A 20,323-nucleotide genomic window follows, 5' to 3' on the forward strand; every position below is an offset into this window, starting at 1 on the left:
GGCAAGAGATCAGGGAACAGAGGAATAGATAAGTCCTGAGGGGAAAAATATATATATGTGTGTGTGTGTATATGTGTGTGTGTGTGTGTGTGAATTCTCACCTTTAAAAATTCACTTTTTTTCCAATCCAACCCAGATCCTTCCGTTTGAGGACCACAAATGGATAATTTATTTGCTTTGGTTGCCTACCTAGGTGGCTAACCAGCTCAAACCCGTCATCCTGGCTTTCGTTCATTCCAGTTGCTACTTTTTATAGGCCCACAGCCATGTTCTGTAAAGCACACATTTTATAAATTTGAAAAATAAACAATGAAATAAGTCACCCTTGCCACACATGTATTCTTCACTCTCCCCCTCCCCCAACCCTGGTTTAGGTTGGCCAGTTTGAAGTTATAAAATGTTTAAAATAAAAAAGAATTAAATATGCCAGCTTAAAATTTTCCCCCGCCTAATTTCCAGCTCAAGGTTAAAATGTGAACACATGAACTTTTTTAACCAATGACTTCATGAAAAATTTAATAATTTCTCTGGTTATTAAAGTTTAAATAGCTGTTTAACTTTGTGAAAAAGGCTCCCACCCAAGAAGAATAACTTGATGGTACCATTAAGAGGGATTTTACAAATCTTCAAACTACATATTCAGATGGCAGGGGGAAAAGCTACCTTTTCTAATAGTCTTCAAAAATAATTCAAGTATCATGTTTGCCCCCTGAATATGGGGCTTGAGACATCAATGTTTATGCATTCTTCAAAGGAATTTCTTGTTATTCAATAATTAATTTTTAAAAATTAATATTGTATAAAAATAAAATTAATATTGTATATGTTATTCTTTAGGTTGTTATGTAGTATTGCACACATAAAATATATGTCTTCTGCAATGTGTATTTCTGTATACAATAAGCAGAGGTATCTTGGATGCAGCTCATCCTGGACTTTAAATTTTCAATGTGAGCATTTATACCTAGTAAATCAGCAAATGCTACAAACTGGGGCTTGATTTATTGTTTTATTGATTGACTCAACTCAGGAAGGTGAGGAGGAAATGTTAATAAAGCAGGTTAAACTTACAAGTATATCCCACAGTTGTGGAGGGCCAGCTGTTAAACAATTACAAGGACACCCCTGATTACAATTCGCAAAAGAAAGAGAGAAACAGTAGATTATAGTGGTTATAGTGTTATGCTTAAATTGAAGATCTGGGTTGAAGACATGCCTCTGACACTTACTACCTATGTGGCTCTAGGCAAGCCACTTCTCTGAGCCTCTGGTAACTTCCTAGGGCCTCTGTACTGATTCAGAGCAAGCTATGATTTAAGTTGGTACAGGGAGTTCTTGCACTGGGAGTTCTCTACAACATTAACGACATCACAGTTTTTTCACATATTTTTCAATGAGTAAAATTATATCCTTTGAAACATAACAATTATATATAGCAAAATAATAGCATTCTTAATTTTCTCTAAGCATTTGGTATCCTTCCTTCTTTCAGATATCTGGAGAATGGATCTCTCAACAGCCTCCAAACTTTCACTTTTTTTCCAGGGTGGGCAGGGCAATGAGGGTTAAGTGACCAATATCTAATATGCATTTCTTATAGCATGCAATTTGAGCAGGCCTTTATAATTTTTATTTAGGTACTAACATTTCATGGGAATCAAATATGTAATTTTTTTTTGGTGAGGCAATGAGGGTTGAGTGACTTGCCCAGGGTAACACAGCTAGTAACTGTCAAATGTCTAAGGTTGGATCTGAACTCAGGTCCTCCTGAATCCAAGGCTGGTGCTTTACCCACTGTGCCACTTAGTTGTCCCAACACTTTTACTTTTAACATATACCTCCTCCATTTCTACCTGGTCTTTCCAACATTGCTTTTATTTTCATCTTCTTCTTCATTTAGCTTATGGAAGATTATGATATTCAAGTCCAAAGGCAGTTAATCCCACTACTATTGATGGATAAAAATTTGTTGTTAAAATTTTTACAGACTTTATTTTTCATTGTTCAATGGTTTGACAAAACCCTATAGCCCCTAAGAATTTAAAATTCCAGGTCACACAAAAGTCAGTGGAAAGCAGCATGGTAGAGGTGTCCCTCTACCAGACTGACTAAAATGATTAAAGGGGAAAGTAACAAATTTTGGAAGAGAAAGAACTAATAAATAGAAATATGTACAGCATAATTTTCCCTGTGTGTGTGTGTGTGTGGTGTGTGTGGTGTGCATGTATAATCTAATGGTGACCATCTCTAGGGCAGGGTGGGGGAGGGAAGGGAAAAAAAGGAAAAAAATCGCTCCACAGAAACATAAAATAAAATAAAATAAATTTTTAAAAATTTAATTTTTTAAAAAATAAATACCCTACATGTTCTAGTTAAGATGGCTCAGTGGATATAGTGCTGGGCCTGAAGTCAGGAAGAACTCAGTTAAATCCAGCCTCAGACACTTGCTAGCTGTATTACCCTACAAAAGTCACTTAAACTATATTTACCTGAATTCACTGGAAAAGGAAATGACAAACTACTTCAGTATCTCTGCCAAGAAAACCCCATGGACAGTATGATCCGCAGGGGTCACGAAGAGTCTGACATAACTGAATGACTGCATGATCCAGTGGTATTCTTTGGCCTATTAAGGAATCTAGAGAAAGGGTCCCCTGCATGCTGGGTAGACATCCCCTGGAGAGGATGGAAATCAACAAGTATTTTAAAGTACCTACTATGTGATGGACAGGTTGCTGGGTGCTGAGGCTGCCCCTCCTCAACTAAAATAGTCCCTGTTCCCAAGGAGCCTACATTCTTTCAGGAGAAGTCCCATATGCATAGATATGCATGGGGAAGTCACATGTGCAAAAATATACAAAAATCTATACAAGGCACTTTAGGGAGGTAGGCTCTAGAGACTGGGTTAATCAAGAAAGGCCTTATCAGGCTAACACTTTTTGATTAGCATTGTTGGAGGAAGTCCAGTAACAATGAGATCACTGATCCAACAAAGAACTGAAGAAATGTTGCTCCTGGAGGTCAATCTCTGTTATCCTGAAAGTCCACTCAATTCAGTGACATTTATGACTCCTCCAGGTAAATATGACACGTTCAATCGAAAGATAAATTTCATATCTAAATACATAATAAAACCATATCACTTAAGAGTCAGAAGGACTGGATTGAAAGAATCAGCTAAGGCAATCCCTTCATTTTGAAGGTGAGGAAGCACTTTTACAAAGGGGTAAAATACAAATAATACAGAGGTAAATTTCATGAGTTCTGAAGGTCACACAGTTAGCTTGTGGTAGAGGAGGTTGTAGAAATTCATCCTCCTCTCTCCTAATCCTTTTTCCACTTGACCGCCCGGCTTGTTTTAAAAAAAAAAAAAATGACGTGTCCTTTCCAAATTCAGATAACAATTGTATCATTTAAAAAATATTTCCCATTAGCTAGCATAGTAACTGGTTGTTTTGTAATTCTGCTGGAAAGCTAGAACTTAAGTTATGTTTTAAAAAAAATCCCTGAAAAGAGCTGTCAACAGGGAATGAGGCTGTTTGTCTACAGAAAATTTCCCTAACCAGTGCTCTGAAAAAACAGCCTTATTGTACTTAGAAAAATCAGAAGCATCTTCCTTTTCCATAGATCTTTCTTTCTTTTTTTTTTTTTTAGTAAGGCAATTGGGGTTAAGTGACTTACCCAGGGTCACACAGCTAGTAAGTGTTAAGTGTCTGAGGCCAGATTTGAACTCAGGTACTCCTGAATCCAGGGCCGGTGCTCTATCCACTGTGCCATCTAGCTGCCCCTCCATAGATCTTTCTAAGCTGGATTCTTGTTCCCTCTCCACCCTTTGGAAAAACTCTTTAAATATTTAAGTTTGAAAAACACTCCATCTAAAGAGAAAGGCCTCATGGGATGGCACAGCAAGTCTCTTAGGTCTAGGCAGATGAGAAAGGTCGGTGTCAGAGAAATCAAGAGGATTAGGGCTTCTGCCAGTCTTCTGTTTTCTACTGACAAGGTACTCTAACCCTCCTCTCTCACACATGTTCCTCCTTCTGACCTCCTTGTCATTAAGATTTACTGCTCTAGGTTAAAATCATGAGATCTTCCCTCATTCTCATACCCAACTAGGGTGATATAATGGAAATAGTAATAGACAGAGTCAGGAAATCACTGATCTTCAGTCATTTTCAGTCATGTCCAATTCTTCATGATCCCATTTGGAATTTCCTTGGCAAAGATACTAGAGTGCTTTGCCATTGCCTTCTCTAGTTCTTTTTACAGATGAAGAAACTGAGGCAAACAGTGTGAAGTAACTTGTTCAGGGTCATATAGCTAATAAGTGTCTGAAATCAGATTTGAACTCAGGAAGATGAGTCTTGCTGACTCCAGGCCTGGCACTCTATCCACTGTGCCACCTATCTGCCCCCATATAAATACTAGCTATTATTATCATTATTGAGAAGACCAAGGTCATCAGGAATGAGCTTTTTCATTTTCTCTTCTCTTCCTTAAGTTTATCTCAGAGTATCACAGAATCTCAAAGTTGGAAGACACCTTATTGGGCATCTAGTACAACCTTCATTCAAACAAGTATATACCCCCAATAAATAACCCCCCCCCAAATCAGTCATCTAGCCTTTCCTTGGAAACTTCTTAGGAAAAGAAGAAGCGATTTATCTCTATTACATCCAAAGTCATCTCAATACATGTCAATAGGCATCTTCAGGCATGATATAAAGTCTTCGGGTCAAGGCCAAAGTGAGTCCATGAGGATTTGGGGAGGACTTGATTTTAAGGTGTGGCCCAACTATACACCAATCTTTTGCTGGGACTCCTGGGTCATGCCTCAATTCTGAGGTCAAGGCAGCTCAGGTATTTTAGAGGGAAGAGAGGAATAGTATCTTGGGGTATCTGACTGATTTCCCATCCCCTGCAGACACTAGCAGAAAGGTCTCAAACAATTATGACACTGGCAGTTTCTAATCTGGTAACTCCCAAGTATGTTAAGAAAAAGAACACGGGGGCAGCTAGGTGGCGCAGTGGATAGAGCACCAGCCCCAGAGTCAGGAGTACCTGAGTTCAAATCCGGCCTCAGACACTTAACACTTACTAGCTGTGTGAGCCTGGGCAAGTCACTTAACCCCAATTGCCTCACTAAAAAACAAAAAAAAAAACCCAAAAAACAAAAAATTAAGAAAAAGAGCACAGTAGAAGAAAAGAGGTATTAGGAAGAAGAAGGAGGGAAAGGAAAACAAGTTAGGTTAAAGACAGCTGTTGGACAAAGAAAGAGTAAGTTCCCCCAAATTAGGACTTTTGAGACAACTTCAATACCATATTATAGAAATCCCCCTACTTCCTAGAAAGTTTTCTCGAGTACTCTTTTCACCTCTGAAATAAATGAAACTTGGCTTTCCTTAGTATATCGGATAGTCCTTTGCCGTGAAAAAACTGCTCTCTCAAAAATCACCAGTGACTTCCTCCTCTCTATCTATTCATGCCAATGACATGTATTACTAGGAATAAGAACTCTGTTTTTCCCCATTGAACATGCTGGGAACCTTGGTATCATCTTTAACTTCTCTCTCCCTCCCTTCCTCCACACTGGTCGCATCCTATCAGTTGCCAAGTCCTAATGATTCTACTTTGGTAATAGCCTTTGTATCTGCCTCCTTTATTCTGTCCCCCTGCCACTGTCCCAGTTGGTATCCTCATTAGCTCTTGAACATACTATTGAGACAGTATTCCAACTTGTACCCTGCTCCCCCAATTAATTTCCTCAATCATTGCCAACCTAGTCTTCTTGATGCATACAATCACAAGATACCACTCCTTGAAATATTTCACTGGTATCCCCATGCCTACCAAGTAGGTCCCAAATTCTTTAACCTAGTATGCAAAGCCCTCTAAAATCAATCTGCAAACTACAATTCCAACCTTGTTTCAAACTCCTCTTCACATACTACAATAGTAGTAGTAGTAGTAGTAATAATAATAATAAACTATGATAATAGCAATAGTTGACACTGATGTAGCATTTTAAGTACTGCAAAATGCTTTATATATATTCTCTCATTTGATCTGCCCAACAATCTTGTGAGGTAAATACTAAAAGTTTGTCCAGGTATAGAAAAAAGTAGACATCTTATCACTCTCTGAACATGTTCCACACAGCATTTCATAATATATAGAAAGTTGAACTTGGGGTCAAATAGACCTACATTTAAATCCTATGTCTCACATGAATCACTTGTGTGACAATGAACAACTCACCTCTTGACCTCTCTGAGTACACCATTTGTAAAATGGGTATAAGAATAATAACTGTAGTTTCTACCTCTTATGGATTTTTGAGGCTCAAATGACATGATGTACAAGAACATTTTGCAAACTTTATGTCACCTATTATTGGTGTTATTGTTGAGGTTATCATTATTATTTCTGCTTCCATGCCTTTACTCACACTTTTCCTTATGTCTTAAATGCCTTCCATTCCTATCTTACCAACTCTATCTACGAAATTTCTATCTATTGTTTAAGGACTATTTCCAATGACACATTGTTCAGGGACTGTGGTAAAAAGTTTTAACAGTCGGTTAGATAATGGAGAGAAGCCAGTTTTGGGGTTTTTTTAGGACCACCCTTTTGGGGAGAAGACCAACAGCATTGCCTGCTGAGCACTCGACTTCTGACTCCCGGGGTGCGAGCTTAAAAGGCAAGGAGAGAACGGAAGTGAGAGCTTTTTCCTGCTCCGCTGGTCTCCTGGCTGCGCTGCACAGACAGATGCGGACTGGAGTTTGACTCGGCCCGGCTCTCGGTTAACAGCACGCGCTTGACTCGGTCTCTCTCCCCAAAAGTGGCCTTGGGTTTTGGTGAGTTTTATACAGAATATAGACTAAGCCTAGACTTAAGATGATTTGTATTGTATTTCTACTTTCCTATCCTTCTAATCAACATCACCTTGTGACTACCATACAATAAAGGCTCTATCTAGAAAACCAGAAGCTTCTTCCATTTACTAGTCTGGGAGATAAATTAAGGGAAAGGTTAAATAGGAGAGATTTATGATCTAATATCCAATTTTAATCTCACAGGACCAAGCTGGCCAACCTTCCTTTCCCTCCTGGCTCTGCTTCTGACTCTCTTGGACTTTTCCAGCATGCCTCACTACCATTTTATCCCTGAACTTCCATTAGAACCTGAGGTATCCTCACTCTTGAATATCCATCTTCCCCTGTAGTCTGCTCTCCCAGGAATACCCTTCTATGCCAACCCCCTTCTCCCATTGAGGCATTCCTCCCAGGGCCTCCCTTTTTATGAGTGGCCCAAGTTGGCCAATCTTTATTCCCTTCCCATCTCTGCTCTGACTTTCTGGACTATAACACCATTGGATTCTATCATACACTTCTCAGCTCCTTCTTATGTATTATCTTCCCCCATTAGAATGTATGTTCCTTGAGAGCAAGGAAAGTCTTTTTGTTTGTAAATGTATCTTCAGTGCCTATAAGAGTACATGGAATACAGTAAGTGCTTAATCAATGCTTGTTGCCTTGTCTTGTTGTCTTCATGGTTCCCCAAAATGGAAGTGATGTCTCCTTCCCTATAACTCTCACAGTACATTATTTGTACCTCCCTTTTCCTATATTATATTAAGTGCTGTTATTAGGTTTGTGTTTGTCTTATCCCCCCATTAGAGTGTAAGCTTCATGAGAGGAGGGAGCATGAATTTCTATATATTTATGTATGTAATAATTATATGTGTTCATGTATAACTCACATACTGCTCAGTAGAGTGCTTAGCATATAGTAGCAGTTAATAAATGTATGTTGAATTGAACAAAATTAAATAAATGGTACAGCAGGAAGCTTTAGCTTGACATTCAAGAGGGTGGCAAGCATTAGAAGTTTAATAATTAGAGGCAATAAAGGATTACTTAAGTTAATGTCAATTCGATTTCCTATGGTGCATTAAGCTCAGGACAAAATGTGGACACAACTTAGCCCTTGTCTTGCATTCAGAGCTGGGCTTACCAGTGGCTAAGTAGGAGCTTACCTATAGGAAATGAATTGAATGATTCTGGAAAGTCACCTCCTGCCTCAAAAAAGCTTCCCTACCTTTCTTCCCAAACTGAACATTACCTGAAGTTCCTACATTAGAAAATCATTCTTTTGAGGAAACTAGAGTTGCATGTTTAATGCCTATGCCCAGTAATTCTAAAGGGTAGTTCAGGCAGTCAAGAAGTGAGTGAAACATATTGACTTATAGGCCTGAATTCAGTCAAACCCTATATTTTCAGTTATCTCAATTTACTAGACCTATCACTTTACAACTGGCCCCTTATTTGACTTAATCCTTTCTAGGGCTCTCATTTCCTGCACAGTATGCTGACTAATGGAAAACTCTCCATGTATTTCTCTGTGCATCTCTCCCATTCTCTTCCTCCCCACAGGACACTGATTTAGCTCTGGCAGTTCTGACCTATAGCTATTGATGAACTTGGTACACTGTCCTGATGGCACCACTGACAAGAACCACTGGTACCATTTCCAGGAACCACTGGTAGAACTGCCAGACACCAGCAGCACCATAGACAGACACCACTGGTACAACTAACAGGTACTACTGGTATTACCAACAGATACTTTCCTAGATGCCAAAGTGAAATTCCTGAAACAAATCTCACCTTATCCCTCCTCTGCGCAAGAAACTCTTATGGCTCTCTCTCACCATTAGGATAAAATAAAAACTCATCTATTTAACTTTTTGCAAACAACAACAACCTTCACAGTCTGACTCCAGCCTACTCTTTCAGGATCATTTCAGATTGCTCTTTTTCACATACCTTGTATTAAAGTAATAATGTCCTACTAGTAGTTACCCATACATGGAATTCCATCTCTGGCTTCTGTGACTTTGCCTGACTATCTCCCAGGCCCTCAGCTCCATAACTTCTGCTACATGATTATATTTGGAATATACGATAAATACATCATTTTACAATTGAGGAAACTAGGTTCAAGGAGTTGAGATGACTTCCCCAAGATCCCACAGCTAGTAAATATTAGGGACTGAACTTGAAGTGGGCTGATCCCACGATACCAACCCATTTTAAGCAATGGCAGAATCACTGGAGTAAGTAAGACAATACTCACTTAGATGTATGAGTTCTAGTATGACAACATTTCAAGGACCTGTGATTTCATCAGGGTAGGAAATTTGTCATTGGCTAAACTCTAACTCATAATCTTAAGGGTTTCCTGAAGTTCAAATTAAGTAACTTGCCCATAGTCACATTCTGTGAAAAGTCAGAAGTAGAATATGAACCCAGGTTTATGGTCATTGGTCATGTCTTATATAAAGGATTTTTTTCAAATGTCATAATCACCTCCCTCATTTTAATAACAGTTATTATACCTTGTCAAAGTCTCCAGGGAACTTCCAAATGGCTTAAGCAATAGTTGGTTTCCTGATGAATGGAGAAGAGAGGGAAAGGACACTCAAATCTAAGTTGCTAATAGTGGTAAGGTTTTGAAGGTCAAGCTTATGAGACCATCTGAAGACCTTGAGGAACTTCATCCCCATTCAGACTTAGAATACCAGAAACCAATATGGGTTTATTAATGGAAATGACAATAAAGAAGATTCATAAACATCTGCTTTGCAACTGCACCGGAAAGACTGTGGGGCCTTTTCCAGCTGATTTGCAGCTGAAACCTCCTATACATATGATCTCCTCAATTAAAATATGAGATATTTGAGAGAAGCTTTTCTATTTGTATCTCTGGAACTTTGCACAGTCCAATGCACATGGAAAGCACTTAATAAATGTGGCTTTTTCCATTCATTCATTCGTTCGTTCGTTCGTTCGTTCGTTCATTCATTCATTCATAATACCCTCTACAAACTCAAGTACAGTCATACTGGCCTGCTTGCTAGTCTTCATCACTGACCTCCCTCCCCATCTCTCATCACTTCACCTTTGTAGTGGTTGCCCTACATGCCTGTGATGCTCTCCCTCTCAGGAGCAGCACAGCATATAGAGAGAGCTCTGAATTGGGAATCAAGAAACTGGGATACCTACTAGCTAAGGGATCCTGAGTAATCTCTCTGAGCTTCCAGTTCCTCATCTGTAAAATGAAGGAGTTGGACTCAACAACTGCTAAAGCTCCTCCCAGGCCTAAATTTATGATCCTCATTAATAACTACCTTTCCCAGAAGATTCCTGCCCCTCAGTTACTAATGCATTCTCCTCTGAGGTGTCTATTATTATGTGTATGTGGGTTTTATACACACACATATACACAAACACACACATACCCTTTTAGACTACATATACCTCATACATATGTACATATGTGTATATTTGCATTATATACTTGTGTATATTTGCATATATGTATATACATATAGAATAAAGTGTGTGTATACATGTAGGATAAAGTATGTCTCTATATACACATATCTATACATGTGCTGTATATACATGTTTATGTTTATACATATAAATACATATATCTTGAATAAAGGGGTATGGCGTATATATATATCATGGGTCTGGGTACATGTATTTGTTTATACACATATACCTTTACATGTATACAACATGTAGAATAAAGGTACTTTCATCCTATAGATAGATAGATACGTGTATATATTAACATATGCATTGCATATATTTGTATGTATACATGCATATGTGTATTGTGCATGTACAGGTACACATACACATACACATATATCCCTTTATCCTACACGCTGAGGGCAGGAGTCAGGAAGACCTGAGTTCAAATCCAGCATCAGATACTTCCTAGGTAAGTCACTTAACCCTGTTTGCCTCAGTTTACTCATCTATAAAATGAGCTGGAGAAAGAAATGGCAGACCATTCCAGAATCTTTGCCAAAAAAAACCCAAAAGGGGTCACAGAGAGAACAGTCAAACACAAGTGAAATGATTCAACAACAACAATCCTACATTTTGTCTCCATTAGGATGTAAGTTTCTTAAAGGCTGGGGCTATATCTACAATGTTTATAGTTAATATTTAATTAGCTTTTATTGATTGCTGTTGAAGTCCCCTCTTTCAATTTGACACCCCCCCCTCCCAGAATGTTCTGTTTCTACACAAAGGGGGAACAAATTTGACATATCTAGTAAACCTCTGCTTTGTTAGCAATAATGAATAAATGACAATGAGTGAATGTCATGGTACGCTTATAGAATGTAAAGATGACAAGAAGTTGGAGGATAGAGTTAACTTAGTAGATTATAGGGTTAAGATAAAAAATGATCATGTCAGCCAATAATTTGGGGTGGAATCTAATAAGAGGAAATTAAATGGAGATAATTGTCATGTTCTCTATTTGAGTTCAAAGAGTCCACTTCAAAAAGAGCTCTGGATTTCAAAACAAAGGTCCTGGGTTTGATCTTGAGTCTGTTACTCGCTAGCAAGTAGAGAAGGTATGTCATTCCCTCTATAGTCCTAAGTGGTAACAGAGAGCAAAACTTTACAAAAGTTAAAAAGCGAACATGAATTTCATTAGCAACCTACTTTGAATTATTGACAGCAGTACAGAAAGGGGCCCAGAAGATCTGGTTCTTCACAGATGTCCTCTGTCTCTAGTCACCTCTTTCTCTGGTAACCTCCTGCCAAATGTCTGGCAGTACCGGTCTGAGTATCTCTTTTTTTTTTTTTTTTTGTGGTGAGGCAATTGGGGTTAAGTGACTTGCCCAGGGTCACACAGCTAGTAAGTGTTAAGTGTCTGAGGTTGGATTTGAACTCAGGTACTCCTGAATCCAGGGCTGGTGCTCTATCCACTGCGCCACCTAGCCGCCCTGAGTATCACTTTCAAAAGGACAATTTTCATCTCTTCTAATTGTGGGGACCAATTTTTAATTGGGGAGTGCTAGCTAAGCGGCTTGATGCAGTATTGGGGCAAGGAAGGAGACCGGAAGCCTCCCTCAAAACAGAACAGGATTTATTTTAACAAGAATGAACTTAAAAAAAACAAAACACAAACAGAATCAGTAGGATCAAGGGAAAGGAAATAAAATGGGGAAAGGGAAATTATAATACCTGAAAAAATACCACCACCCAGGAATCAGCTGAAAATACGCAGCACAGCTTTCACCTCCACGGCCCAATTCTCCTACCCCAAACCTAGAAACACCCCACACAGCCTCAGCCAATGGGGTGGCCGCTCTGACAGTCACATGACTGCCCTCACTAGGCTTCCAATCATTATAATTTTGCCAGGCCCATGTAGGCGTCTTCAGCGAGTGGGGATGACGTGAGGTGCCAGAGCCCTGGCAATGGCTACAACCAGTGGGTGGAGCACCGTGCGGTTTGTGGAGCCCCAGGCCAGTGCGTGCTGAGTCAAAAACCTCAAATAACAATTAATTCTTTACATAATGAAGAGCATGTGCCAGGGGAAACCTTTCAAAAGTGGCTTCATGTATGATTAACTTTTAAGTTATCAATGATCTGGTTTTCTGGGAAAATAACATAATTCAGCATCTTAAAACAAAGTAAAGACTCCATATACATCCACATAGTTAGCTCTTAGTTATTTAGGTTGGTTTTCCAGGTTATAGATTGTATTCAGGTCCTGTGTACCTCATCCCTCAGGTGGTTGCGTTCTTGGTCATTTCCATTAACATTAATATCCTCATGGGACACAAAAATAAAAGGAGAAGAAACAAGCTGATAAGTTCTGCTAATTCTTGATAAGATCTATCTAGAGGTTTGAAGGGGTAGGAATCTGAGTCTCCCATCTAAAATAAGGCTTTGGAAGTTAAGAGGCAACATGGTATAGTAAATAAAGTTCCAGGCTTGAAGTCTGGGGTCAAATCTGATACTCACTAGGTTCAGGACCATGGACACATGACATGCACTCTCCATAAGCTTCAGTTTCCTCTTGTAAAAAAGAGTAAAACAATGTCTATAGTAGCTACTTCTCACGGATGCTGTGAGGCCCCCATAAGATAATGTAGACAAAGTATTCTGCAAAATTTATGTTGTTTATGTCAGAGTCAGCTATTGCTGTCCTCAGTGGATCTATATTGTCCCTTTCCTCCAAATCTACTAAAAAGTGACAAGTAACTGCAAGCATCAGTTCTGAATTGTATGAAGCATATTCTTTGTACCAAGATACTTACCTGTTCTGGATACTTGCTCCCAGTGATCTCAGCCACAGTATTGAAAGAGTCTATATCCGGGTAGTTCTTTGCTTCCATCTTTAGTTGGACAACAATTTTGGTTCCCCGAGAAGCCATCCTTGCCATCATCTCTGCATCTTCCACAGTAATGCAGGCTGTTGGGATCTGAGGCACACCATCCTGGTAGTACTGAATTCCTGTGTGTGGACTTGAGAAAAAACAACCTATGTTAACCCCAAAAGACTGATCTAGAAAAAAAGAAAGACATTTATTAAAATTTCACCAAAATATTCTCATTTGGTTCACTTTTTTTTGTTCTGTTTTCCTAATGTCAGCTACTTTTGAATAGGAAAAAGAGGATTATTGCCTTCTTGACAAAAGAACTATTATTGCCATGATCAGAAGTCTTCCATTACGATGCTGCCTTCTTGGGTATGGAAGTTCTTGAAGGCTTTGCCATTGTTATATAAGCTCTGGCAGGTCCTACTAAGATAGAAAGCCTTTGAGTATAAACCCATCAATGGACTTGTATGATAATATGCTTTTCAAAAAGGATCAGTCTAGAAGGTTTGGAGAAACTCAACAGCAAAAGGTGGACCACCAGATGTGAAATCTGCGGGTCATTAGATTCATCAAACTGTCTACCTAAGGCTATTCAGGGGCTGTATTGTGCATCAGTGTAGGGAGAACACACATCAACAAAATCCTGAATCTTATGAAGTAATAAAGAAATATGGATGATGATGATAGGAACTGTGGTACAAAGAATAAAGAGATAGCCTCAGAGTCCCAAAGACCTGGCTTTAAGTCTAACGTCTTGCTCATATCAGCAAGTCACTTAACCTCTAAATGCCCCAGGTAACTGTCAAGTACTATAAATTACAGAACATGTAGAGATTTGTATTGGCAGAGGAAATTCCCTCATTGGGAATTCTCTAAATCAATAAAATCAGAAATCTGGAAAATAATAACAATATTTACATGTTTATATAGTAATTTATAATTGCAAAATATATAACATTTTTTCTTGAGGGATTTTAAGATCTGAAATAGAGGTGACACATCCCCTACTTCTTTGGCAGTCTTTGGTGGACCCTATAAACCCCTTTCTTAGAATAATGTTTTTAAAAGCATAAAATACATAAGATTACAAAGGAAATCAATTCTACTGAAATACAGTTATTTAAATATTATGTCAAACACAAGCTCACAGGTCCCAAGTTAAGAACCCCTGCTCTGTCTCACTTGAACCTTATAACAACCCTGTGGGGCGGTCAGTGAAAATATTATTTCTATTCTAAAGATACGTTAACTGAGACCAAGAGAGGTTGAATAATTTGCCTAAGTTGTCACAGCTAGAAAATGATAAAACCAGGACTCAAAAACCAGGTCTTCTGACTCCAAATCTGGTGGGTTTTTTCTTCAATACCTAAAACTTAATTTTATTAATAATATTATGTTACAGCTTCTTGAGTAAGTTTTCAGGGTATCTATTTTGGTATTTTAAATAATCCTTTAACTATTAGCCCACAAATTCCAGTGCTATCTGCATGAGGCCAAGAGGCCTCCCACTGTTGTCAAAGTAAATGGATTGGGGGGCAGCTAGGTGGTGCAGGGGTGGCTAGGTGGCACAGTGGATAAAGCACCAGCCCTTGATTCAGTAGTACCTGAGTTCAAATCCGGCCTCAGACACTTGACACTAACTAGCTGTGTGACCCTCGGCAAGTCACTTAACCTCCATTGCCCCGCAAAAAAAAAAAAAAAAAAAAAGTAAATGGATTCCTGTAATAGTGACTTAGAAAATTACAAATGCACTTTACCTATGTTGCATTGTATTTTTATTTATTTTGTTAAACATTTCCCAATTGCATTAATCTAAGTCCTAGCAGGCTTATACACTTATTAGCTGTATGACCCTGAGCAAATCACTTAACCTCAGTATGTCTCAGTTTCCTCAACTGTAAAACAGGGACAATAATAGTACCTATCTCTCAGAAATGTTGTGAGAAACCATGAAATTTGTAAAACACTTAGTGCAGTTCCTGGTACATAGCAGGCCTTTAATAAGTACTTGTTCCCTTCTTCCCTCCTTTTCCCAGGATAATAGGTAGGCCCCCATGGTAAACTTATGGAAAGGCATAGACAACAATCACACGAGATGGGCAGTCACTGGAATATCTGAGCAAATATTTTACCCTACAAAGGCCATTAGTGGTACCCTGAATAACCAACGACTAAGGAAATTAGGAAGAATCCTAAAGACAGAGGCAGCTCTAGTGAACAAAAAGAGTGACATGATGTAAAGAAATGGAAGTTAGAATATGAATTGTCACAGTCAATTTCCAATTCATCTTGAAAGTCAAGAATAAGCAACTGGGGAATGACTGAAGAACCATGCTGTAAGAAAAAATAAACACAGATAGGGAAGAGGTATAAGAATTGATTCAAAATAAAGTAAGCAGAATCAGAAAAGATATATAGATACAGATAAAGATATGAGAGACACAGACAGACAACAATTAGGTAAATGTAAAGAAAGCACACTAAAACAGAATACTATGAAACTCCCAAAAAACAAAACAAAATAAAAAGAATGATATGAAACTCCAATGATCAAATTCAGCCCCAAAGACGATGTACCTCCCTACCTTCTTTACCAAGGTAGGCCCTACTGGCATACAACACAATAGATTTCAAACTTTTTTGATATTTTCTTTTTGCTGAACTGTTTTCCCCCTCTTTTTTACCTTCTTTTTCCATTAGGGATAACTCACTGAAAGGATAAGAGCAACAGGGCACACTGGAAAATGTAGATGATATAAAAACAAAAAAAAATATCAATAAAGTTACTTTTAAGTGAAATGTGGACAAATATAAATGTCAGAGATTTTGTGAGGATTAATGAAACGTGACTGGTCAAAGTGCACCTTTTCCCTTTCTTCCATATATCCAATCTACACAAATATAAGGAAGCCTTATTATTGTGTACTAGTCTTTTTTTCCCCTTCTGGTATTTTTTCTCCCCAAAGAATGATTTTTAATCAAAAGCTTTATTAACATATTGGTGATTCAGCATCTGGTTTCCCTAAACTGCTTTGCTCTAATCCTGCTGCTTTAATTGTGTCACCATCTTTCCTGTAACCCCAGTAACAGGATTGTATGATCGAAAGGTCAGGGTTTCTAACAATTGCTTTCAAAGCTGTCAGTTAATCTCACCCATTTCCCAACATTTCCGCAGGTCACATCCTAACCTGACCCCTTTACCCCAAATGTTTTTCAAGCTATCCCATGTTCATGGGATAGCCTTTTTCTCTCATGCTTTCCAAACCATAACCTTGATCACCCATAAACTATAGTTTTTTTATTAGCATCATCTAAGAGCTATACTACCCCACACCTTCACTAGCACTATTGTCCAAAGCTCCTATGTATTTTAGGGTGCAACTAAAGTACTTGCTAGCTAGCTAACTCTTGAAGTAACATTGCCAAAGGGTCTAAAAAATCCAAGATCACAAACTGGTAGCTGAGCCTGCCTGTCCTGTTCAAATTTTTATCAATGACTTGGTTGAGGGTGTACTTAGCAAAATTTGAAGATAACACAAAGGTAAGTTATTGTAATTGTTGTTGAGTCATTGCAGTCATACCTGACTCTTCCTGACCCTATTTGGGGTTTTCTAGGCAAAGATACTAGAGTGGTTTGCCATTTCCTTCTCCAGGTCATTTTACAGATGAGGAGACTGAGGTAAGCAGGGTTAAGTGACCTGGTAAGAGATTAAATGTCAGAAATGGAATCTATGATGATCCCGACAAGGCTCTGTCTGGGCCCTCTTTACTTCTCCTTCTACTATCTCACTTAGTGATCTCATCAGCTCAAATTATCATCTATTTCTATGCTGATGATTTGCAGATCTATATATACAGCCTTAACTTCTCTCCTGAGTTTCATTCATGCATCATCAATTGTCTTTTAGATATGTCAGGGTGGATGTCTCATAGGCATCTTCAAATCAACCTGTCAAAAACAGATTTCATTATATTTTCTCCCAAACCCTTCCTTCTTCTTAATGCCCCTATTACTATCCAGTATACCACCATCCTCCCCAATCAGCCAGGCTCAAAACCTCACTCTCATCCTTAATCCCTCACTACTTGAGGACAGAAATGTGTCTTTATTTGCAGTGCTTAGTACAATGCCTGGCACATAGTTAAGTACTTAATCTATGCTTAATGATTGACTGACTGATAGACAATGCCTTACATATAGTAAACATTTAAATTTTTATTGAATGAAATTGAATCACAGAATTTGGGGGGCTTAAAGGGACATCAGTGTAAATCTAGTCCAACTCATACCTGAAAAAGGAAATCTTCTCTTTAACAACGAAAGAAATGACAGGCTGGAAAAATTGTGAAGCAAGCATGCAAAGTCCAGCACATGGGTTCAAATGTTAATTGCTTAAGTACAGAATAGGGGAGATGTGACTATAAAATAATTCATGTGAGAAAGATTTCAGCATTCTATTAAGCTGGAAGTATTTATGAATCAGTAGTTTAATGAGGCAACTAAAAGAATTGATGCTGCATTAATAAAAGCAAAGTGTCTATCACAAGAAAGATCATGATGAAAATGCAATATCAAGGATTTATCTGGAAGGGACCTCAGGGACATCTGATCCAATCCATACCTGTACATCTTAGAAAGTATCCAGCACCTTCTTGAAAATCTACAAGGAGGGGTGGGTGGGTTATCACTTCATGAAACAACTCATTCCATTTTTTATTCGTTCTAATTTTTAGAAAGCCTTTATTCACAATAACCTTAATTATGCCATTTTGTAACTTTTTTCCCCCATGGGGCAATGAGGGTTAAGTGACTTGCCCAGGGTTTTCACACAGCTAGTAAGTATCAAGTGTCCGAGGCCGGATTTGAACTCAGGTCCTCCTGAATCCAGGGCTGTTGCTTTATCTACTGCACCACCAAGTGGCCCCCATTTTGTAACTTCTGTCCATTCTCACCTGTGGCTCCAAGAAGCTATAGCATGCACAGCAACCATACCCAAGTATATCCCCTCAGCAGATGGGCCAAACCATCTCAAGGCTAACTGACAGACCTCAAACCTGTTAGTGAGTTAGGGGGATAGCTACCCCAAACATGTGAACACATCTCCCAGCAGAATGGGTGAATGAGAAAAATGTATTCCAACCCTCATGAAACTGGCTAAAGCAGGCACTGTGGAACACTTAGAGCTTGGTCAGACATCAAAGACACCACAGTCATCTCAGGCCGTTGCCAGTTGTCTTGACTTTTGTCTTAACACTGACATTCAATGATTCTGGAAAAGAGAGTGAGGCCAATGACTTTGTGCAACTCTACCTCACTTAAATTCAATTCACTTGCAAGATATTATCCTGCGATGTCATTGGTCCTCTTTGAAAATGAAGGATGAACAATAACAACTTGCTGCCATTCTAAACAGTCTTCCACACAAGCACCCTTTAAATTCTAGAAGACAGCACTGCATCCCTGCTTGAGTCTTTTCATTTCTAGGATAAAGATTCCCAGTTTCTTCAACCAATCTTTATAGGACAACCAATCTTCAAGGCCTTTTACCATTTCATTTGCCTTCTGGGGCACTCTTCTTCATCTTAATATCCTTCCTAAAATGTAGCAGCCAGAATTGAATGAAATATTTCAAATGTGACCTGACCAGAGTAATTAATTACATCATGCTTTTCTCTGGTTATACCACATAAGAACTATTGTTTCCAGTTCAATAAGTCAGTCAACCAACATTTATTAAGAGTTTACTATGTATGAGCACTGTGTTAAGTAAGCATCAGGGATATTGAAAAGGGAAAACAGTCCCTGCCTTCTAAGAGTGAATAGCCAGGGGAGTCTGTGGCCCTACTCTCCTAAGACTGTCTCTTGTTATACAACTCTGATACATTTAAGGCTTAAAATACAACTAGTTCTAAATGGAACTGGCTGCTGAAACTCTTTAGCAAAGCTTGCTGATGTGGCATAGTTATAAATCTACCTTCCTCATCCTGAGCAGGCCTTCTTGGTTAATTTTGAGAAATTCAACCTTTTTGCTACTGGTCCATGCTTCCTGATCCCATCACTATACTTGGTAATGTAATAGTTGTCATGGCAGATACTTTGTCTGAAAATTCTATATAAACCCAGGCCCCGAGTGATTCTGGGCCTTCAGCCTAAGAGCATATCCCACTATTCATCTGGGCTATTGCCCCATGGGATGATGGGGGCAAGGGAGGCCCCATGTGACTCCATTCCTGGCCGCATTTGTTTATATCCTCCTACGCTACACTTGTTTGTATTAACAAACTATTCTAACTCATCCTACCATCCCTATGTGCCACTCACCTGAGTTCTACCCTAAATTGATATGACAAAGAACTTACATTCTAAGGAGTAAGACAATATGAAAATAATTTAATTGTGTATTTGTAAGTTGTTGCTGTTGTTGTTCTGTCATTTCAGTCATGTCTAACTCTTCCAAACCCCATTTGGGATTTTCTTTGCAAAAATATCACAGTGATTTGCCACTTCCTTCTCCACATCATCTAAGGCAAACAGGGTTAAGAGACTTGACCAGGGTCACACAGGTTACAAGTGTCTGAGGCCAGATCTGAACTCAAAAAGATGAGTATTCCTGAATTCAGGTCCAACACTCTATCCACTGTGCCACCAAGTTGCCCTAAGTAGGTCCAAGACTATGTATGAATGTATGTATATGTGTATATGTGTATACATAAACACATGTAATTCATAACATTATATGTAAACATATATATGCATGGCAAATTGGAGGTAAGGCACCCGAGTACCATAATTTAGATGGGCCTGAGGAAGCTAGGCCACTTCTAAAAGATGATAAACATCTTTTGTGAAGGTACTTGAAACCATGTCATTCCAAGGTAGGTTGAGGGAACTGGGAATTATTTAGATTGGAGAAGACTGAGAGAGAACCATCATAGACTTCAAATAATTGAAAGGTCATCATGTGGAAAAAGTATTAGATTTGTTCTGCTTGGCTCCAGAGGGTAGAAATAGCTTCAATGGGTAAAGGCTTCAGAAAATCAGATTTCATCTAGACATAAAGAAGAAGTAAAAAATCTACTCCCTAATATTTAAAACTATCCAAAAGTATAAGGTACTACCTT

At 38.7% G+C, this 20,323-nt stretch overlaps 1 protein-coding gene across 1 annotated transcript in view; it reads right to left on the minus strand.

Moving 5' to 3' along the window:
• Positions 1 to 20,323, minus strand: part of CPQ (carboxypeptidase Q) — a 628,024-nt gene that overhangs the window by 360,337 nt on the left and 247,364 nt on the right. The window contains exon 4 of the mRNA XM_043996276.1: positions 13,139 to 13,346. Coding sequence (XP_043852211.1) covers positions 13,139 to 13,346 — 208 coding nt within the window. The remainder of the gene's footprint in view (positions 1 to 13,138; positions 13,347 to 20,323) is intronic.

The sequence above is a fragment of the Dromiciops gliroides genome, chromosome 1 (genome assembly GCF_019393635.1).
Source record: "Dromiciops gliroides isolate mDroGli1 chromosome 1, mDroGli1.pri, whole genome shotgun sequence".
NCBI lineage: Eukaryota > Metazoa > Chordata > Mammalia > Microbiotheria > Microbiotheriidae > Dromiciops > Dromiciops gliroides.